Source organism: Centruroides sculpturatus, unplaced genomic scaffold (assembly GCF_000671375.1).
Source record: "Centruroides sculpturatus isolate CEXI.00-Female unplaced genomic scaffold, Cexi_2.0 scaffold33, whole genome shotgun sequence".
NCBI classification, from domain to species: domain Eukaryota; kingdom Metazoa; phylum Arthropoda; class Arachnida; order Scorpiones; family Buthidae; genus Centruroides; species Centruroides sculpturatus.
In genome coordinates, this window is record NW_019384325.1 from 307,382 (window position 1) to 329,774 (window position 22,393).

Below are 22,393 nucleotides of genomic sequence, written 5' to 3' on the forward strand. Positions count from 1 at the left end.
TTGCAAACTGTGCTTATTTTTCTTTGGCTGTGGAAGAATCCACTGACATATCATCAACAGCACAAGTGATTGTGTTTATTAGAAGTGTTTCACTAGATTTTATTGTGAATGAAGAATTTCTTGGCATGGCATCACTTTCTGGACATACAACTGGTGCTGACTTATTTACTAGTTTATTGAGCGTTTGCAACAAATCAGCACTGGACTTTGACAAGCTATCCAGCATTGCCACTGATGGAGCACCATCTATGGTTGGATGTGAGAATGGCATGGTCACCTTGCTGAAAAACCACCTTGGGGACAGGCAAAAGGAGTTAGTCCAGTATCATTGCATAATTCACCAACAGCAACTTTGTGCAAAGAAGCTGGGATTTGAACGTCTGCTGAAAGATGTCTATGATACTGTGAACTTAATCCGCCGTCATGGACTCAACCATCGACTCTTCACATCATTTCTTGAAGAAATAGATGCTGATTATGCTGACCTGCCCACGTATACTGAAGTTCGTTGGCTGAGCAAGGCAACAGTCCTCAAGAGATTTGTGGAGCTATTGGGGCCTATTATCACTTTCCTCAAAGAACGGGGGAACACTACAAGGAATTTGGAGGGACAAAGATGGCAGTGTGATTTAGCTTTCCTTGCTGACATTACTGCTTATCTAAACGACCTTAATTTGAGATTGCAGGGAAAGATGCAACTTGTTTCTCAGTTGACAAGTAACATCAATGCATTTATGACCAAACTATCACTTTTCAAGTCTCACATGCAATCAGAGAACTTTACACACTTTCCACATTGCAAGGCCATGAAAGAGAAATACCCACATATGAAGATGGATTACTCTGACCAAGTTAACACCCTCCTTACATCATTCAATGAGAGGTTTGGTGAATTCCAGAAATACAAGATCTACCTGCAACTTTTTTCAACTCCATTTGATGTGAAAGTGGAAGATACCCCTCCAGATGTCCAACTTGAGTTGATAAACATCCAGTGCAGTGATGAATTGAAATCACAGTTTAAAAATTCTAATCTCCTCACATTCTACAAAGAACTGCCAGATACATCATTTCCAAAACTGAAAGACAATGCTCGATTTTGTGCAAGCATGTTTGGCAGTACCTTCCGTGTTTCCCCGAAAATAAAACACTATCTTATATTAATTTTTGCTCTGAAAGATGCACTAGGTCTTATTTTCAGGGGATGTCTTATTTTTCCATGAAGAATTCACATTTACTATTGAACAAAAAAATTCCCAAGTCGAACTTAGACGAGAGTGACGTATATCCGGTCATGTTGAACTGAACTTAAATAAAACCGAAGTGAACTTACAAAGTTCCGTTGGAGTGGACTTCCCACTCTTGCTTCAACTTAACCTTTTTATAGCGTCTACATCGGGCTCGATGACCAATTACTGCTTACTGAACCATAACACTATGCAAATGTGATGTGGCGTGATTCCCGGCCGACCAATTAGTGATCACCAGCCATAACATTATGCAAATCTGTGATTCCAAGCCATAGTCTTATGCAAATCATGCCGTGTGGCGTGTTGTCTGCTGACCAATCAGTGGCTGTACTTTCAAAAAGCCAACGGCCACTTTCAACCTGCTGTCGATGACCGTTACGAGTAAAAAAAAAACTTTACTAGGTCTTACTTTCGGGGGGAGGCCTTATATTTAGCAATTCAGCAAAACCTCTGCTAGGTCTTATTTTCGGGGAAACATGGTATGTATGCGAACAAGCGTTTTCGCTTATGAATTTAAACAAGTGCAAAACACGGAACAGGTTAACCAACGAGAATTTGGAAAATCTGCTGGTTGTTTCAACATCTGCCATTACGCTAGACATCAAGAAGATTGCCGCCAGCATCCAATCTCAGCCATCGCATTAATCACTTGGAGGTCCGGCCCCCAGTCAGTAAACTTAATCCTAATTTGGCCCTTCTTCAGAAAAGGTTGTGCATCCCTGCTTTCACCTTTCGTAAATAAACCCAGACTCAAAACTTAACGAGTGCCTGTCCGACAGTATACTATAAAAAAATTATTTGTCAGAAAGGTAAACAAAAAGCTGGAATTACAAGTGATAGTTTCAAAATTCAGAAGGATATTATACTGTCCGATTGGTATCGGTTGAGTGTCGATGTTGATGTCTCCCGCGCTCTGAAAGGTTTTGAATTGTTACCCAAAGACAAGGGAAAATGAATTGGTATTCGTTATTTTCCGTCACTTCTTTTTATGTTTGTTCAGTAAAGTGTTCGTTGTCCGATCATAAAAATCTTTCACGAAAGTGTTTGTTATCCAATTTGTTCACTATCCGAACTGTTCATCTCAAAGTTTCTTGAAAGCTTTTTTTTGGATCAGAATTAATGAATATTACATATTTCCATATAAAAAAAATTTATATAAATGCTATTTTTATGTTAAAATGTCTGCATATATTAAAAATATAAATTGGATGATGACTGTTATTATTTTAAAAGTTTAATATCATAATTTCATCTAATTTTATTTTATTTTCTTTCAATAGCTTCAAGAGTGCTTGGAACAGTGAAGTGGTTTAATGTGAAAAATGGCTATGGATTTATTAACAGGTAGTTTTCATTACTTTTAATATATTACATATTTTTCTGCTGCTATGATGTCAAAAAGTGTGTTTGCTGGATTTCAGATTTTAAAACCTTTATTAGTCATTGCATGGCATCTGTAGGATGCTGTGCAACTTTTGAAATAGTTGATTTTTTAAATGAAATTTGGGTAAAATCTGAAAAATACCTTATTAACTTTCCAAGTAACATAAAATGTAATAGGCAGCTTTGCACTGCATGCCTAGTTTTGGAATAAAAATGTACTGGTGTCTCAGATGCCATACAACTAAACTTTGTATACTAAATTTTCATGAAATTGCATGGGTGCAGCACTTACAAGTGTTACATATAATGAGTGCAATTCAACACAATATACAATCAAAATAAATATATTTTTAATAAAATACTATATTTTACATTTATTGCTCTTTGTTCATACCCAGATCAGTCCAATACATTTCCAATGGATTGATGTGTTTATTTTTGATAATGTGACTCTTACTATCATATCGTATCACATTATTGCAGTAAAAACATAAGAAAATTTGCAACAGTTTTTTTTATTATCTAACAATATTATTCAGTTATCATAATTAATACCTTTTATTTAATATTATTAGGAATTATTTTTAAGTTATTAAATTATAAATTTAAAAATTTGGCATGTAAATTGACAAATTTTTTATGTTTGACCCATTATTTTTTCTATCTCTTCATTTCTCATATAGAAAACATTCCTAATTAAACAATCAGTTGCAAACTTTGCAGCGTTCTGTGATATTTCAAGCAACTAGGTTATTAATATTGCAAAAAAAACAATTGGACAAAACTGTTTAACGTGAAAGAGAACATTTTTTCTGAGTAGAACAAAATGTGTGCATGTACGATACATATGGTGTGAATCAAGTGCATCTTGTGCTGTCAGGCGCACACGTGTAATCAAACAGTATGTCTTATTTATCAGTTATTAGTCTTGCAAAACAAGCATCCTCAATGCCTTTTTTGCAAGACTAATATTAGCAGTTTCTTAAAAGATATTAACTACTTTAAAATCTTTTGTAAAAAGAAACAGGAAAATTTTATATATATAATTGTTTTTGATATAAAATTTAAATATGAAACTGTAGTGTGTCAACATTAAATTTTTTTCTGCTAAATTGAATATATTCTTTTCTATAGGAATGACACAAAAGAAGACATATTTGTACATCAGGTAAGTATTATTACTTTCTTTTTATTAAAAATAAAAATGATAAGCTAATGTGTGAAATAATAATAATAGACAGCCATAACAAAAAATAATCCTCGGAAAGTCGTGAGAAGCGTGGGTGACGGAGAAATCGTAGAATTTGATGTCGTTATTGGAGAGAAAGGAAATGAAGCTGCAAATGTAACTGGACCTAATGGAGCTCATGTTAAAGGAAGCCCATATGCAGCAGAAAGACGACGCAATTTTAGAGGTCGCTATTATCCTAGACGACGTAGGCCACAATCTCGACAGTTGAAACAGGTAGAGATATACACATATATACATGATCTATATTCAGATTTTATATATATTTTGGCTAAATTCATAATGGGTTGAAATAAATGTCAATTTAATGTATTCTAGACTAAGCTTTACAAGAGAGACATTTAGATATTAATATAATTTGACTATTAATGCTGCCAATTTGATTGCATTATGTTGAAACCTTATTCACTATAGTGAATAAGATCTGAACATAAATATGAAAGTGAAAAGAATTTTCAATATTTCAAAATTAACTGTGTCTTTAATTTTAGGGTTTTGACTTGAAATTTTTACCAGTTAATTTGCCTTATCTATTTTGCATATATTATTTAAAGAAACTAAAACTAAAAATGTATATATGAAGGAAAAAATCCTCATTTTATAAAAGAATTTATATACACAAATACATTTATAAAATACATGTGTAATAGATTATTTTTTTATTAATATAATTTAATTTACTTGATCAATTTTTTGAATATGTAAATATTTGCTTTTCCAGTAACTTAAATATTCCAGCAAAAAACTAGTGTAAGAAGTTGAATATATGATCAGTATGAAATCCGACTTCTTAGAATGTGCCTTTAACCGTTAGTATTTCTCAGCAGTATTGAATTAATAAGTAAGAAATGATTTTGTTCTTCACAGGTCCTATGGCATTCATAATTCAATAAGTTTTATTAGAGGCCACAGAATTAAGAAGTGAAAATTTAAGTTGTAATTGACTCCCTAATGCTTACGATCGAGTATACACTACTGACCAGTCTTGGATGCAATGCTCAATTGAGTGTCACTCGATTCAGTATAAACTTTACTTTTTAAATTGTACAAGATTGATTCTGACTTGATGCTTGTGTTCCATTGGTTGTCTTTTACAAGCTGAGTAATTTTCATGACCGATTATGTAGTAGATTTTCTTTTATTGATGTTTGTATAAGTCCTTAAGTGAGGACTGTAAAAGTTATATTTTTTACTTAGTTGATCATGATTTTGGTAAAACTTGTGCAGGTAGCAGCAGATATGTCATAGTTTCTTGGAATACTGGTAATTACTTTATGAAGCAGCTCCTTTCTATGCCTACACTCTAGATGAAAGGATGTACTGATCTATGGATGAGATATTTTCCTTTCTTATTTTCCAGAAAATGATGTCTCAGAGGCTATTTTTGCTATTTAAAAAACTTACATTTCTGTAATAATGATGAATATGATTCATAGATCCATCACAACCCAGAATTAAATAAGATTTGGTCAATTTTTTAAAATTTAAATAAAAATTTTCCAAAATTATATATACCAGAAAAAATATAGTAGTGGATGAAAGTTTAATGCTATTCAAAGGCCATCTTTCCTGGAAGCAGTACATCCCACTTAAAAGATCTTGTTTTGGTGTAAAATTTTACATGCTATGCGAATCATCATCTGGATACATGTACTCAACTGCAATTTATACAGGCAAAGGAACTCTGCTGAATGACAAATATAAAAATATGCCTACCTATAGCAAATTATTTTATCATTAGCAGATAATTTATTGGATAAGCGCTACTGTATCACTACAGATAATTTTTATATTTTATCACAGTTATACATTGGTAGTTGCTATAAGAATGTATTTTTAATTGTAAGTATTTATATAATTTAATAATTGTAATTCTGTAGTAATACATAGAATATTTGTTTGTAGTCATAGCATTGAAGAGATCGAAATGCCATGTTGATCCAGATACCCTTTTAAAAACCAAATGTAGTTAATAAAATTGTTTTGTCATCGTTAACATTTGGATGTTGGAATTGCTGGATGAAATACTCAACTCTAATAGAATTATAGAATAACAACAGAAATACAGAACTGCTGAGTCCAAATGCACAGCACTATTGATTCTAATTTTCATAAAGAAAAATTATTGTTTACCTTTATACTTCACATTTTTTAGTCCTGAATGTTTTTATGGAATGTGTAGTTACATATGCATCAAAACCTTCCTCATTCTAAATATGGCAATTCTTCAAGAAGAGAATTCAGTCGAGAAACCCAAATTTCACTATTAAATCTTTGGAACTTGCGAATAAGTCCAATTCTTTTTGGTTTGACATTTGATTGCAGATTGTGTAGCAGCTGAATTTTATAGGGCATTATGCTTTAGTCTTTATCATATAAAATTGAGCATAGTTATCAGTTATAGTGTAAGCTGTTGTTCTTTGCATGATTCCATTTCATGTCAGTTGGCCTAACTTATTTTTACTAATAATCAAACATCATTACAGTAGAGCCTCAAACTCGGCACTCAATAACCCGGCACTCCGGATAACTCGGCCACACCCTGGCAGGGCAAAAAAACCCTTAGTTAATTAATTTTCATGATAAAGACAGCTTTATGCCTCATAAAGTATTTTTTCAGGGTCTGTCTTATCAGGTAAATTACTGTACAGTGTATTCATTAATTTTCATTTTCACGTAGTAAAGGCTCTATGCCTTCATAAAAGACATACTTTTATTCTCTGTTGTATTCTCAAGTAAACAATACATACAAGTACAGTACAGTATTTTCTGAGGAAACACTCATACTTATTCTTTTTTTAACCCCATTCCCGATAACCCGGTATTTTCACAAACTCAGCCACCCTTCGGTCCACATTAGGCCAAGTTTTTGAGGCTCTACTGTACTAAACCCGATACGTTTAAAGCTATACACCAACAGCTGAATATTATCAGGCTAGAAACGGCTATAATACAAATTATAATAATTAAAAGACAGTTTGGCATTAGAGTTGGGCGTTAGGTTCTATCTCTTGATAAATTTAATATAAATTTATAGTTGACGTATAGCTTATTTTTACTGTCTTCATGTGTTTCTTGTACTATTTGAATAATTAGCAGGGATCCTGTGATAACTGCTTCTGCTATTCCTAAATACTCTGAAATGCTATTGCAGCAAAATCACAAGTTTGTGTTTCACCAGCCACAAAACATGCAGCTTTTTCTTTGTACAATAGTCATTGTAACACTACAATGAAAGGTTGTTAGGCATGATTGACTTGTTTTTTACCTTAGAATTTAGGCTGGGGTCCAACATTTACTGTGTGGATGTCATTCAGATAATGGATAACATACAAACATAGAATTACAAATCAGACTTTGCACCCTGAAATGTGTTATTGTAGTGTTAATTGTAATGTTTATTTTACTGTAATCTTATAAAATCCCACCATTTATTTTTGAAAAATCTATATTATAAAGACTGTTTTATGTTTAGAACATAATGATTACTTATTATAAAATAAGTTTAAATACATGAAATTAAAAACAACTATTTTCTAATTTGTTTTATTGGGTTACAGGAAAATTCGTATTTTAATGTTTCAAAGTATTTCTGTTTATCTTCCGATTTTGAAAGAAACTTAATAGATTAAAATTTTATCTTGAACTTTTCAAATAAATTCTTTGAAAATGGTTTCCCAAAACAAACTTATTATAAAATGCTTTAGCTAATTATCATATGTTTTTTAAACTTAATTTATTAAGCATGACAAAGTAAAATGATTATCTTTTTGAATTAGAATAAAGTAAACTTAATCAGATTATTTGACCCAACATATGCTTTTTGAAATTTTTATAAATTTTTGTTTATTAGGATGATGATGACGATGACGAAATTGCACCGGGAGAAGAAGATAATGAAAGGGATGATCGTCCACCACCTAGACGACCAAGACGCCCGTTCGTTCGTCGTTATTACAGGGGTCTTCAAGATTCTCCAAGAAAGATGACGGATCCTAATAATTTTGAGGTAGCTATAAAGAAAATATTCTTAATGTTATTAATAAAAGTATAATTACAAAGTAAAGCCTATAAAAATTAGTAAAAATAGACAATAACTGCAAATAATAAGTAGAGAAAAATGTTTTTAATAGTGTGGAAAGTAGCAGATTAACAACTTTAACATTGATTTAATAAACTTTAGGAACTGAGAAATTTCTCAATAAAGATTAGCAATATAGTTGGAAGCTCTATAGCATTGACTTTTGTTTAATGAGCTTGTACTGTCTTATTAAACAAAAATTTATCTGGCATTCAATGTTCAGTAACTTTTCATCCTCTGGAAAGTAGTTGATGTTCTGGAATTGTCCAATAATTGGAATTTTAGCCACAAGATATACTGAAACTTGGGCAAAAATACAGTATGTTTGGAAAATGCTATATGCACATGAATGTTGATTTTGTGAAGTGATGTGTTTATTGACATATTTGCAGGATTTTTGGTCAATCTTAACACAGTATAGTCATACACTGTGTTGTTTTCAATGATTAAAGATCATGCATAAATCTGAAATGTGTGGCTAGCACTGGTACAAGTAATCAGCAAAGTCTGCAATATTTAAATTGTATATAACATTAAATTTTGTGAAAATAAAAAATTAGTAATCCATCATTTCTGAAAATCTGGCACCAAGGTACTAGATTAAGACTTCTATTGCAATAAAAAATGCAAACCTCTGAACCTTACAAATGAAATTACAGCATAGTTTAATGCAAATAAAACAAACGCTTTAACCTGAAGATCTCCTACATAGATCTAATGTGTTCTAAAATGGAATGCAAGGAAAGGAATATTTCAAAATTAATTGAAAACTCTTAAATACATAAAAATTGCACAAGTGTACATAATGTGGTACAAAATAACAAATTATGTAATACATAATAAAATATAAGTATAAACAAGAATTTATAAAATAATTTTTAACCCTTAACTGGTTTTATAAATTTTACAATCATAACTGGTATCATGGGGGCTGCACAGCCCTCAAGCAAAATTTGCCTCTAGAGAGCAATTTTGAACAACATGACAGTTTGAAAGTGCATAAATGCTAACTCTTATAGCCTCTAACTATCATTTGTTAGAAAACCACAGGTAATATAATCACTTTTACTTTTAAGACTCAGGAACATTTTAACGAATTACGTAGTTTAGTCTTGACAGTTATCACAGTATTTTTGCGGTACTATGCACTTTACAAACAAATTTCAAACAACTGTTGCACTTAGTAGCATATTTTCCATTTTTTTTTTCTAGCACAAAATGACAACATACTGTTTTTAGGAGTTTTTGGCTTGATCTAGCAATTTGTACCAACAAGGATAGTCAATATAAAAAAAATTTAAATAATTTTTATAAAATTCTCATTTATAGTTATATTTTATTATATATTACAGAATTTGTTATTTTGTACCATATTATATACATTTGTGCAATTTTTATATATTTAAGAGTTTTCAAATAATTTTAAAATGTTCCTTTCTTTGCATTCCATTTTGGAACATATTAACCTGAAGATGATCTATGTAGATCAAAAGCATTTGTTTTTATTTGCATTAAACTGTGCTGGAATTTCATTTGTAAGGTACAGAAGTTTGTTTTTTATGACATACTTTATTCCAGCTTTGCAGTGTTTGAATTTCTACTGCAATATTACTTTTTTGCTAATTTGCTAATTTTTTTTATACTCCTATGTTAAAAGCATTTCCTCTGTACATAGAAATTTAATTGATATTTTACAGCAAATCTAATCTTTACACGTTGAATGAAAACCCATCTATAAGGTTTCAACGTGTGTACAAAACTTAAACCCAGTATTTGCCATATTTAATGTACAGATTTGAGTGGGTGTCTGGAAGTGGCAGTTGGAGCAGAGCATAAATATTAGTAGCATATGTACTGTACCTAGATTATTGGAATTACTGGTTTTAATCTTGTTTATGTTAATCGAGAATAATGTAACTGAGAGGTCAAGCTTGTATTGCCAATTAAGAATTACTTTTCTATTCATCTATACAATTTAATACTAAAGTAAGTTAAAAAGAAACAGGTCAGTGTTTCAATTCAAATTTGATTTAAAATGAATTTGAATTGAAACACTAACCTGTCATTGTAACTTTAGTTCATTTCTATTGAAAAACTCGTTAAAGAATTATTTTTTACTATCTGTGTTCGCTACATAGTTTAATTTATTTAATTTAATTTTTTATTTAATAATTAATTTATTGAAATGTAACCCATTTACTAAAGCTCAATGACTACTATGATTTTATTGTCCGTCTTTAAATATGTCTGAATGGAATTACTAGTTAGTCAACTTATTACTGTCATTTTGAGTTAGACCAGTTAGAGTGTGAAATTACCTTGATGCAATCATTTCAAACCCATAAATGTAAGTAAAATGAACTGAAAGTTAGGATAAAGGGATCATCAACAACTTGAATGTAAACAAGCCAAAATTGCAGGCTACATGCAATGCTATCTATCTGTGGCATTCAGTGATTACGTCTGCTAATTGTGGAATTTAAGTGACCTCCCATAAATCTGTCTGGATAAAAGTGCTAGAAGATTAGTGGTCAAGTTGTATAACAGGAAATAGGAAATAATTGAAATGTTTACAATAAATACTAAAGTGAAAACTATGAAGAAAAACTGGAATTGTTTAAAACTGGATGGAATTCAATTAAGAACAAACATCATATTCAAACAAATGTATTTTTAAATATTAGGCAGCAATTTATTATTTCCAGTATTAGTGACCAGTTTCAAATTCTTGTAAGTTTGAAATTGGCAAAAAAAGACTATACAGTTGCTTTAATAGAATTCATTCTGTACAAATGCTAATCTGACAGATGAGAACTAAATTGCCACTAGTAAAAAATTAAATCCAGATTCAGATTTTCATTGGGTCAAAACTTTTGAGACTCATTGACTTTGAAAACCCCAAAGGATGACAAACGTAAGACATACAGGTGCTCTACTACTAACAAACTGGTTAGGTTAGATTCTTGAGGTTTTGTCATAAATCAAAATCTAAAAACTAATCTAGAAAGTACATTTGTAGAGAATAACCACTTCTTAGTATTTGATTTTTCAGTGTACTTAATAATAGAATACATTACGCTCATTTTATCTGCTTGCAATGCAACTACTTAGTATTGGGTTTTCTAACATGGTTTTTTTTTACCTAATGGACTTGATTTTATAATGTCAAGTTTAGTTTCTACAGTAACAGAGCCAAACTTCTTGCATTCATCTCCACTGCTAGATTTAATATTGTTTTGGAAGCATTTTTGAAACACTGATTATAAAAGTTTATAAAAATTGCAAACAATATAGAAAAACTCCATTACTCCAATGTTACCGACTTCAATGTGTCCTCACGAGTGGTGATGGAACAGCAGTATTTGCATGAAGATGCAAAATGATGATACACAGTAGAAATAAATAAATCCATATTAATTATTTATTACTGGCTAAAGACTGACTTCAACACAACCCTATAAGTGGCGAGAGAACTTCAGAATTCACACAAAATTTAAATTTTAGACATGGTCAAATTGTTCCTAAGTAGGGGAGCACTTGTACATTTGTTTGTTTACTATTGTTTTAAGTGTTTGCCTGTTTCCTACAGGCATAGTAGAATTAGGAAATATAATACCTAGCTTCATTCATTGACAAGATTTAAAATACAGTAGAGCGTCGATTTTCCGAATCAATTGGGGACTGGGGTTGTCCGGATAACTGATATTTCGGATAACTGATTTACGTACAAAAAAATAGTTTAACGTATCCGATGTTGAAATGTTTCTCCGTTGCGTGTCACTTCGCATTGAATTTTCGTCGATGTTAAGCCTAACGAAGACTATTGTATCGTTAAAAATTATATTTTTATTTTGTACAAACAAAATAAGTATATTGAAAAATATAAAAATAATAAAAAATTATACTTCAGATGTTAATTTAGTATAAAAAACATAAAATATTTGAGTAGCCCAAGTCATAGCCAAAGATTGAAGCGCCACAGCACTGGCAAAAATTTAAATTTGCCGACTGGAATTCTTTCGGATGATTGACTTTCAGAAAATCGACGCTCTACTGTATTTTAATTTTTATTGAACTTTTTTGCAGCACATAGTTTTCCTGGATATTTTTTATTGTTAGTTATTATTATTATTACATAATATAATATAATGTTTTGTTCTTTTAATGATGTATATTGAACATTTGCAAGTCTTTCGGATTCAGGACAAATGATCAAAAATCATGAGTATTGTGGTTTCAGTGTATTTCCTACAGACCTTGTCTAATTACCATGAAAATGAGGATTTGCATTGAAAAAGATTCAAAAACTAAACTTCTACTGGACACATTATCATTATCAAATTGTAGAAATCAACCAATAGAAGGAAAATAAATCATTATTCAATTTGATTTAAGCATCATTACTTTAAAATTTTGATTATTAAAAATAATCAGTCAGTTTCAGGAATAATATCTATTTAACAATCTGTGCATTGCTGCTATTACTTTTTATTTTGCAAAATTCCATCATGTATTTTGCCATAAATATGCTTTGGTTTTCTATCATCAGTAAGACATAATTTAGTAACAATTTTTGCTTAGACAATATACCGTCAGATGAGAAAACAAAATGCATTTACTTAAAAAAGCTTAATTCAATATCGTATATAACTATACACGATATTGAATTAAGCTTTTTTAATGCATTACAGTAGAACCTCAAACTCGGCTCTCGATAACCCGGCACTCCGGATAACTCGACCACACCCTGGCAGGGCAAAAAAATCCTTAGTTAATTAATTTTCATTATAGACAGCTTTATAAAAGTATAAAAGCTCTCATAAAGTATTTTTCTGAGGTCTGTCTTATCAGGTAAATTACTGTACACAGTGTATTCATTAATTTTCATTTTCATGTAGTAAAGGCTCTATGGCTTCATAAAGGACGTACTTTTCCTTTGTTTAAGGGTATTTGGGCAGTTTATTCTCTGTTATATTCTCAAGTAAACAATACATACAAGTACAGTACAGTATTTTCTGAGGAAACACTCGTACTTATTTTTTTTAAACCCATTCCCGATAACCCGGCATTTTTACAAACTCGGCCACCCTTCGGTCCACATTAGGCCGAGTTTTCGAGGTTCTACTGTATTAGATGAATATTCTTGATTGATTGATTGAAGATATATAATGTAGTTCCAATGATATTTGACTTGTCTGATGTATTTTCAACTTATTTTTATAAAAAAACTTAAGTATAGAAAGTATTAGTCTTGCATCCCAAAAAAGCATTTGATAATGCACATGCAAAATGCAACATTTGTAATGTTGCATTTTGCATGTCCATTATCAAATGCTTTTTTAGATGATTTATAAACAGTATAGAACAAGATAAATCTGTTTCTTCTATGGAGCCAATGTTTTAGTTTCAGTTACAAATTGTTCAAATTTTTTCCCCTAATAAAAAAATTCTGTCTTAAACTTAACATAAATATTAAATGTGAATGGTAAAATAAAGTATTTTATAATGTGTAGGGTGGATTGCAAGAACCACATGATGAAGATAAAGGAATTCAGAGAGGTTCTATGGGACGCCGTCCACCCCGACGCTTTTTCCGTCGCTTCTTTCGTCGTAGGCCACGTCGTCCTCGAAGCGACACAGAAGGAAGCCAGAGTGGTGTTGAAGGTGATATTAATAAGGTATCAGTGTTGTTATAATTGATATATGCATGTTAAAATTCTTTTTCTCAATAAAATGTTTTTAAAAGTCATATATATATGACTTTAATCCAAAAACTCTTTTTTGGTTGATGGTCTCGCAGCATTTCCAATTCGAAAATTAAGACTTTATTGCACAAATTGAACGCAGGCTACAAATGCATTTCAGGTTGTTGTAAATCTACAACCCCTCTTCAGTGCTGTTAAAAAACAATAACAGTATAATTATCAACCCGACATTACTTATATATTGTAAAAATTTTTTTACAACAAACATGTTTCGTAGAAAAGCGACATAAAAATTTCATTTTCACATTTGCATTTTTCATAAATATACATTAAAAAACCCACTATCTTGTATAAAATATAAATTACAATGACATAAAAGAAAGATTCACTAAAATTCAAATCTTACTTTACTTTAAATTTATCCAGTATTTATTTATTCTATTTTCTTTTTCCTTTTTTTACAATAAAAGTAACTGTGCATCAGTTTTTTTAATTAAAGTACTGTATAAGTGTACATTACATTATTTCACTATAATACAACTTCAAAGCCATTAAACAGAAGAAACATACATTTTACTTACAGTTGATATTCTCTGTTTGCATATACAGGTAACCCCCATATAACACGACACTTCTATAGCACGGATTCACTCTAACACGGTTCGAGAATTGGGAACACCCCCTGCATAACATGGTGCTTTTATAGCACGGGTTCACTCTAACACAGTTTAGAAATTGGGCAAAACCCTTGTACAACATAAAATGTAATAAAGGGTGTGTTGTTTTATACCTCCGCGTAACTCTACACGAGCATTCTAATTGTTTTCGTGGCTACTTTGAATGCTCTTTCAACAAATAATCCATTTAATGGTTAAATTTTACAATTACAATTAGGACCCTTCTTTTGCCTCTAAAAGGGTTTAAAGCTCATTTTAGAATTATAGCTTCCTCCACACGATACTATTGATATTGCAGGCACCGCCATCTTTCTTTTACCATCATTCCTAAATGCCTACAAACAGCAGTGCACTCCCGTTGCAGAGTGACCGCTATTAACAAACGAAACTGTTATCAGTTGATGATGCTCATGCTGAGATCATCATATAGGATGAATAATTTTCTGGTAAAATATTTACTTAAATAATAAGTATTTTACCTATGAAAAAAAATGAATAATAAATCCAATTTAAATAAATTTAACATGCTTTTTTAATTTTTGGAACTAATCCCTCCTTTTTGCACTAGTTCTTTGTTTCGTACAACATGGATTCGCATAACACGACAATTTTTTGGAACGTAACTCTCATGTTATATGGGGGTAACCTGTATTCACTAAACAATAATTTCTCACAATGCACAAAACTCGAGTTTTACAATGCAACATATCTTAAACTGTACAATTATTATATTCTACATGTTGAAACATCATCTATTAACTGGTACCATTGAGGGTTGATTGTCATGACCTCTGAAATATTAATTAAATTATTTTTTGGTTGTTTTTTTTATTTCAATGTGTTCAATATTTCAATTTTCTTTTGTAAATATTTTTTCTCAATATGTAAAATTTTTATATTATTTTTATTAATTTGGCAGTTATTGTTTATTGTGTGATTGTACCACAGATAATTATTATATTTAAGACAGATAGCTGCTTCATGTTCGTTGATTCTTATTCCTAATTTGTGGCCTGTTTTGCCGATATAAGTTTTTGGATTGTTACAATTACATTCTATTTCATAAACCATTCCAAGTTTTTTAAGGTTATCTGTTTTTATTTTATCATCATCATGTTGTTTGTTAATATTTTTATATATATTTTGTGATATTTTGTTGGTCAAAGTCTTAATTTTCTAACTGGAAGTGCTATGAGACTGTCAACCAAAAAAGATTTTTTTGATTAAAGTGACTATATATGCATATATATATATATATATAATGTACAACTTGAATATAGAGCATCCATATTACATTAAAATGTTTTTAAAAGTTTATTATAATTGCACTAAATGTACATTACAATTTAATAAATTGTAGAATTTGTTACATAGATATGAGGTACCATTGATGATTAGTATTCAAACATAAAAATTTCACTAAATTGATGTTAATTTATTGATTTAAAGATGATTTAGTTGTCATTTTGAGAGAATTGGTACTTAGTGACGAAGTCTTTGACACTTTCATGGATGACTATTTTCAGATTTCCAGAATGGAATAATGTTAAGATACACATAATTGAATACTATATATCTTAAGCAAATGGCAGTTGTAGGTGTATTTGTTAAGAAATATTGTGCAATGAGATATAGTTTTATTATACAGTTTTCCCAAAGTTGAGTTATGAATGATACCAAGTGTGTAACTGTACTCATTGCACTTGTGTAACAATGTGTTGTAGGTAAATTGAATAAATTATAATAGCCTGTTTACATTTATCACTTACATAAATATTCATTGTTCTGAATTTAAAATGTTTGTGAATTTTGCCATTGCCTTTGAAATTAATAAAATTGCCATTTGCATTTCAAATTTAACATTTAATACCTTTATTTTTGAACATTTGCTATTTTTATATAAATGTAAATGTCATTTAATTAAAAATTAAGGAATTTTATATATTATAGAAAAGATCCTGTGATTATATTCAGATCTTTTATGAAAGAAATAAGTAATTTTGTTTCCTGCATAAATAAGAGATACCTAATTTTCCACAAAATTATATAAATAATTACTGAATGAGTAAAATTTGACCTCAGGAGAGGTTATCAAAAATGCAATTGAATATTAAAATAAGTCTCTCAGAGAACAGTCATCAGTTATTCACTTTTTCACTATTCCACAACACAACTTTTGACAACAGATCTATCTTTGTAGGCTGCTTTTGGTGCCACAATTTTAAAAAATTCCCTTTAAAAGCAATGCAAAAATATTCAACTAAAAACACAAACATTTAAATTGGAGCTGGTAATAATGCAGATATTTTTTTTTCCATTCATGTATATTAGGACTATACTTGAGCTTTTTATCTACTGAAGTAAGTGCTGGTATATGTAGATTTTTAGCTGTCCTTTGGAGACGAATATTTGTAAAATACTTTAAATTTTTTTATAAAAAATGTTTTTAACTGGATGGTAGTTAAGACCAATTTGTTGACCAAAGCATCTTATAAAGAAAGGTTAGTTATCAAAATGTTTCAAGATGGTAGAAGTGAATAAATGGTGAAGGTTCTCCAATGGACTTGATCTTCAATTTTAATCTTAATTAAAATGTTTGGCCATCTGATGAAATGATTTTTAACAAATTGCAATTACAATATATTTGAAAAAATAATGGATTTCTTTGTAGTTTTTATTTTCTGTCGTTTTTTTTTAATAGAATAAATTGTTCATAAACTTAAATCCTTTTTATAGCAATTTGTGTACCAAATTCATTGTGTAAAGTAATCTTTATTTTTAAAAAAACTTTGATATGATACTGATTAATTATATATTTTTTAGGAAAATGAAGGAACTGAGGATAATGACCAAAAAAATCAAGGCCCGAAACGTAGGCCACCATTTAGACCACAACCTCAACGTCGTCGTCCTCGTAGAGGTCCACCCCGTCCAAGAACTCAAGATCCTAGTGACACTGCCACTAAAATAGGAAAGGATCTATCTACTATTGGTGATAATTCTGACAGACTGGTACAAGACAATGCAATGTATTCTCAAATAGAAAAAAAGTCTCAGTATGAACAAGTTGGTAGTGGTGAACCTGATTCTGCTGCTGTTGATAAATCTTTGGTTGAGCAGGTAATTTTCTGATTTAATTTTATTTATTAAACTGATAAATTTAAGTACAGTAGTTATCTATATTAGTGTAAAATTTCATACTGAATGTATGTTACATTTCCAATAATGTAATTTATATAACAATAATATACTATTTGATGGTGATTTTTAAAATTTTTAGTATCTAACAGATTCATTTATTGTTCCTAGTTCTTAGAGAATATTTTAGTAAAACAAGTATTACTAGTATTTTTGCAGAAGGTGGTATTATTTTATAACCCATTAAAATTTTAACACTATCCAATATTGGGTTGCAACCATAGTTTGAGAAATGCTTATCTAGAGTATGTCTCATTTAACTAATGCATGTGTCCAAAACTTAAGGATAAACACAATTGCTAATGATGATAACTAGATAAAGTTACCTAACAGCTGGAAACAAGCGTACCATGACATTGAGAGTGCTGCATCACAGTTCAAGGTAGACAGTCTGTATCAACAGGTCTCTCTACCTGGATCTTGGTAAGCACTTTTTAATCATTCTTCACCTGTGTCCAATTGTTTTATGTATCTTTTCTAGCAATTGTTTTATGTATCTTTTCTCTATTCACATACAAATGTCATTTAGCCTTAAGTTTTGGGTATGTGTATGTAGTAATTCAAAGATAGTGCTAATTCGTCTTATTAGTCTCACTACAGGAGATTAGCATTGGGACACAAAAACATTCTGAGTTTTGAGTTGCTTATTTCTATACTTATTAATTTAATTAATATCTTGGTTTATACACTTGTTAATTGAGCAAAATATATTTTTCATTAAAAAGTGTGTACTTTGGTTAGTTGGTAGAAATGATTTTAGATATTTAGTTAATTTTCAGATTGTAGATATTTTGTGTAATAGTTTTTAAATGATTTTATCGTCTAAGTAACAGTTGAAAATTATAAATTATTTATATATGTGATCAAACAATAGAATTCTTTATTTTTTTATTTTTTTCAGACTGCTTTAACTCCCAGAGAGAATTCTGCCGTGGAGCAATCTCCTACCGAAGGTACCGTATCCGCCTGAAAAAAACCTTTGCTGGAAATTCTTCTATGGCATTAAGAATAGACTGTGCTTTTTACATTTGAAATAAGATAACATCTTAGGAGCATTGAAAAAAAAAATATATGAAAATTGTTTGCAACCATTTTACATTTAACACCAGTGGTTGCATTGAGTTGTTTGTNCTTTTTCTCAATAAAATGTTTTTAAAAGTCATATATATATAAATATATATATATATAATCAGAGGACAGTTGACCTTTTGTTAAATGTAATTTTAATAAAGAAAAAAAATAATAAGTGAAAAAAATGGGAGTAAAATATTCCCTTTTCAAGGTCAACACAATGTAATTAAATATTTGAAAAAAAAAAATGATTGGAGAAAATATATTTAGAGACTTTGTCTCATAATTTATTTCAAAAAGAAAAGAGCATATCTTCCATATTATGGAAGCTGAAGTTTAATTTTATTTTATCACAAATGTTTATTTTGATTGGTAGCATTATATCTTTATAACAAAAAAAAATTCCAAAAAATGTTTCTGAAACTTGTATTTGGAATAAAATGTTATTGATTCCACTGATTTTAGAAGTTTAAAAACTTGATTGTATTTCAAATTTTTTCACGTTCAGTCGATAACACGGCAACCTGTGACTAATTTTTTAAAATGCACCTTTGTAAATTTTTATTAAAAATTAATTTAAAAAATTTTTATAACAGTTTGATATTTTCGTCATAACGAACTACAGTTGTTTTGATTGTCTTCTCCAAAATGAAAATGCGAGTGATGTAAGGCAGTGACGAACAATTAAGAGCAGTTAAGAGTTAATTTATATCACACTATAATACTGCAGGATAACTAAAGTTAATGCACTGAATATTTTAATTGTATTATTTTGGGATCATGATGTTGCAGACAATTGTGCAAAACAGTTTTATTCGATTATATTTTTATATAAACAGTAACAACTCATCCCTAGTCATGTAGAATGCACTTCTAACAATTTGAAATACTTCATCTGTAGCAATACTTTGAAGTGATAATGATCCGTAAGAAGTTTAATTGCATTGAAAAATTTTGTATGATTAAATCAAATGCCATAGTAAAATGTCAAACTTTTTGTTTTAAAGGTATTTTTGATTTTTTTTAATAGTCAAATGTATTATTCATATAAAATCGTATGTCACTATATTTTTTAAAATATCATACATAAATTAGTATTTTCTTAGATTACCAAATTTTATTTCATTCATATTTAAAACGGTCCTATGAAAAAAGCCCACACAGAAATTGTGCATAGAAAATCTCACGTAAAAAAAAGTCCAGACAGAAAAACCCACAGTGATTTTCCACGTAAATATGAAAATATGTGTGCAGTTTCAAGTAATGTATATATTTACAGTTATGGATATCAAATATAAACCTGGAATAACCCAATCTTTAAGATTAACACCAAATAATTGCTGGATTATATCAGGCTATATTGTTTAATTATACTTGATAAAAATCACCATACAAATTGTTGCGTGCACATATACATGTGCACATCATGCGTGTACATACACACAAGTAAAAAATGTTTTAATCATAGATATTAATACTAATTTAAAATACAGGTAACTCTCATAAATGGGAGATGAATGGTTAGTTACAATTAATGCCAAATATTTGCCATATTATATTGCATAGGCCCACTTATGAGAGTTACTTATTTTAATTACAAGATATTGATATCAATTTAAAATATATCTTTTACCTTTGTGTGCACATTCATGCAACAATTTGTCTAATAATTTTTTATCAAGTATAATTAAACAATTTTGTTATTTACAAAACTGGCCTGTGTATGAAGAGGGCTTTAATGCTCTTGGGTATAAATGTTTGTAAAGGAAAATACAGAAAATAAAAGTAAGCAGTTTATCAACACACTTTATTTCCAATAAAAAACAATAATAAACAAAATATAACTCCCGAAGTGCACACCAGGTATATATAACAAAAAATTGACTTACATGAACCTTTAATCGGTACGTAATAAATAAAAATAATAAATCCAAACGTTTTCAAAACCCCTTCCGGGTTCTTCGTCAGGTAAATCAGCTGGATATTCTAAAAATAACGAGTACGAGAATTTTTGAACAAAATCGAACGATATAAATTTCCAATGTCCAGTTCCTCTGCATATCAATTCACGTGTCGTGTCTAAAAATGTTCTAACTTAGCCATCAACGTCCAAAACGGTTGTCAATAACAAGTCAAAAATCACAATAAAAAATTTACACGTGTATGAGATGTAATAACCATAACATAAGCGTACAGTACTATACAACTGTTAAAATCATAATTATAGCATTGAAATGAAATTAATGAATTCAAAATATTGTAAATGAATTTAGAATAATATGTTAAATTTTACACACAAGTTATATGAAACATTAAGCAGAAATATTGTAGGCCTGTATCCATTCTGCACCATAACAAAAGCCTATTTGGCAGTTGACTATTACAGGAACCCACAAACTACAGGGGAATGGAAACATATTAATGGCAACGTACTCAAAGTATGGATTCCATGTCAGTGCAAATGGTAATTAATAACACCAACTCTCACCGGTTGGATCTATTCTAATTGCCATTAACATTATAGAGCAAATCTTAATTGCAAAAAATAAATAATTATAATTTAATAGTAAATTGTATATTGTTTGACTAGATGTTTTAGTAGGTATTTGTCTATGTAGTGTGAGATTTTTCTGCTTAATCTGGATCTTTTCACAGTATATATTCTACGTTCCTAATAAGAAAAATATTTAACACTATACCAGGCATGGCCAACACACGACCCGCCTACTTAAGCCTAAATTCTTAAGTAATTTATTTGAATACTAATATTTTTATCCTTATTTTTACCTTGGCACATTCAATTATTATAATCATTACAAATATATTTCTCTGTTTTTTGTCAACTCCAGTACATAGACTATGTGCCTGTGTCATAAGTAAAAGTGAAACACTTAATACATAATATTTAAATTTACTATTGCTGTAATTTCCAATCTACAACAAAATTCTTATTAAATACAGTCAGTTAACCAGAGTCTCTATAATGCTTTAAGTAAAATACCCTGTCAATAAACAGGAGAGTGTGTAGCACTACACTTTTATTAAAAAATCTATACACAAAATTACTAATACAAGTTAATAAATTTAAAATTTTTACCAAAAGCTGGTTTACGTGTAAATGGACAAAGACTCCTCTTCTCTGTATCCACTTAATGCCAAACATCCGCCAAAGAAAAACAACTGAAAGAAATAACTGAAAAAGATGCACGTTGCAGCATACAAACAGAATATAAGCTAAATATGAGCTATCTTACAGCTAACAGCTCTGACAGCTAAGCCTATGGAAAGCGTGTATAGCCTTGCCCTCCTCAGCTAGGCGCGTATAGCCTTGCTCTCCACTTTTCGAATTAGCTGCAGCTGCTTCTCTCAGCGATATTTCTTGAGAAGAAATCTCATCTATGGAAAGTAACTTTTCTTTACAAATTACGAACTGATTACGGGTATAAAGCTGCTTGAGGGTACCATTTTTGCGTGCTAATTTATAAAAGTCGGAGTCTTCTATTCCAACAACAACCGCCAACACATTTGGGCATCTGTAGGGCCACGGTCGACATCAGGGACTTGTATTCGTACGGTATAACCAATTTGAGCAGAAGGAAACGGCGAAGAATTTGGCGACAGACTGTCGCCTCTCTGTCGACATCGGCTTCTCGGTGTCGTTTCGATCTCCACCAAAGCTTATCTGTGATTGTCGACATACACCGGCGATTGTTCGAATGTATAATAATATAACCAAATATTCGGTCTTTCACCGACGTATTTTGTATGTGTCGACATTC

The 22,393-nt window shown here is 30.3% G+C and overlaps 1 protein-coding gene across 1 annotated transcript in view; it reads left to right on the forward strand.

The window, feature by feature from the left end:
- LOC111627042 (Y-box factor homolog) overlaps positions 1–18,656 on the forward strand; it is a 54,630-nt gene extending 35,974 nt beyond the window's left edge. Inside the window, exons 2-8 of the mRNA XM_023370591.1 lie at positions 2,531–2,594; positions 3,768–3,801; positions 3,871–4,098; positions 7,736–7,891; positions 13,477–13,641; positions 17,169–17,465; positions 18,445–18,656. Coding sequence (XP_023226359.1) covers positions 2,531–2,594; positions 3,768–3,801; positions 3,871–4,098; positions 7,736–7,891; positions 13,477–13,641; positions 17,169–17,465; positions 18,445–18,513 — 1,013 coding nt within the window. The 3' untranslated portion in view covers positions 18,514–18,656. The remainder of the gene's footprint in view (positions 1–2,530; positions 2,595–3,767; positions 3,802–3,870; positions 4,099–7,735; positions 7,892–13,476; positions 13,642–17,168; positions 17,466–18,444) is intronic.
- The last annotated feature ends 3,737 nt before the right edge of the window (positions 18,657–22,393 follow it).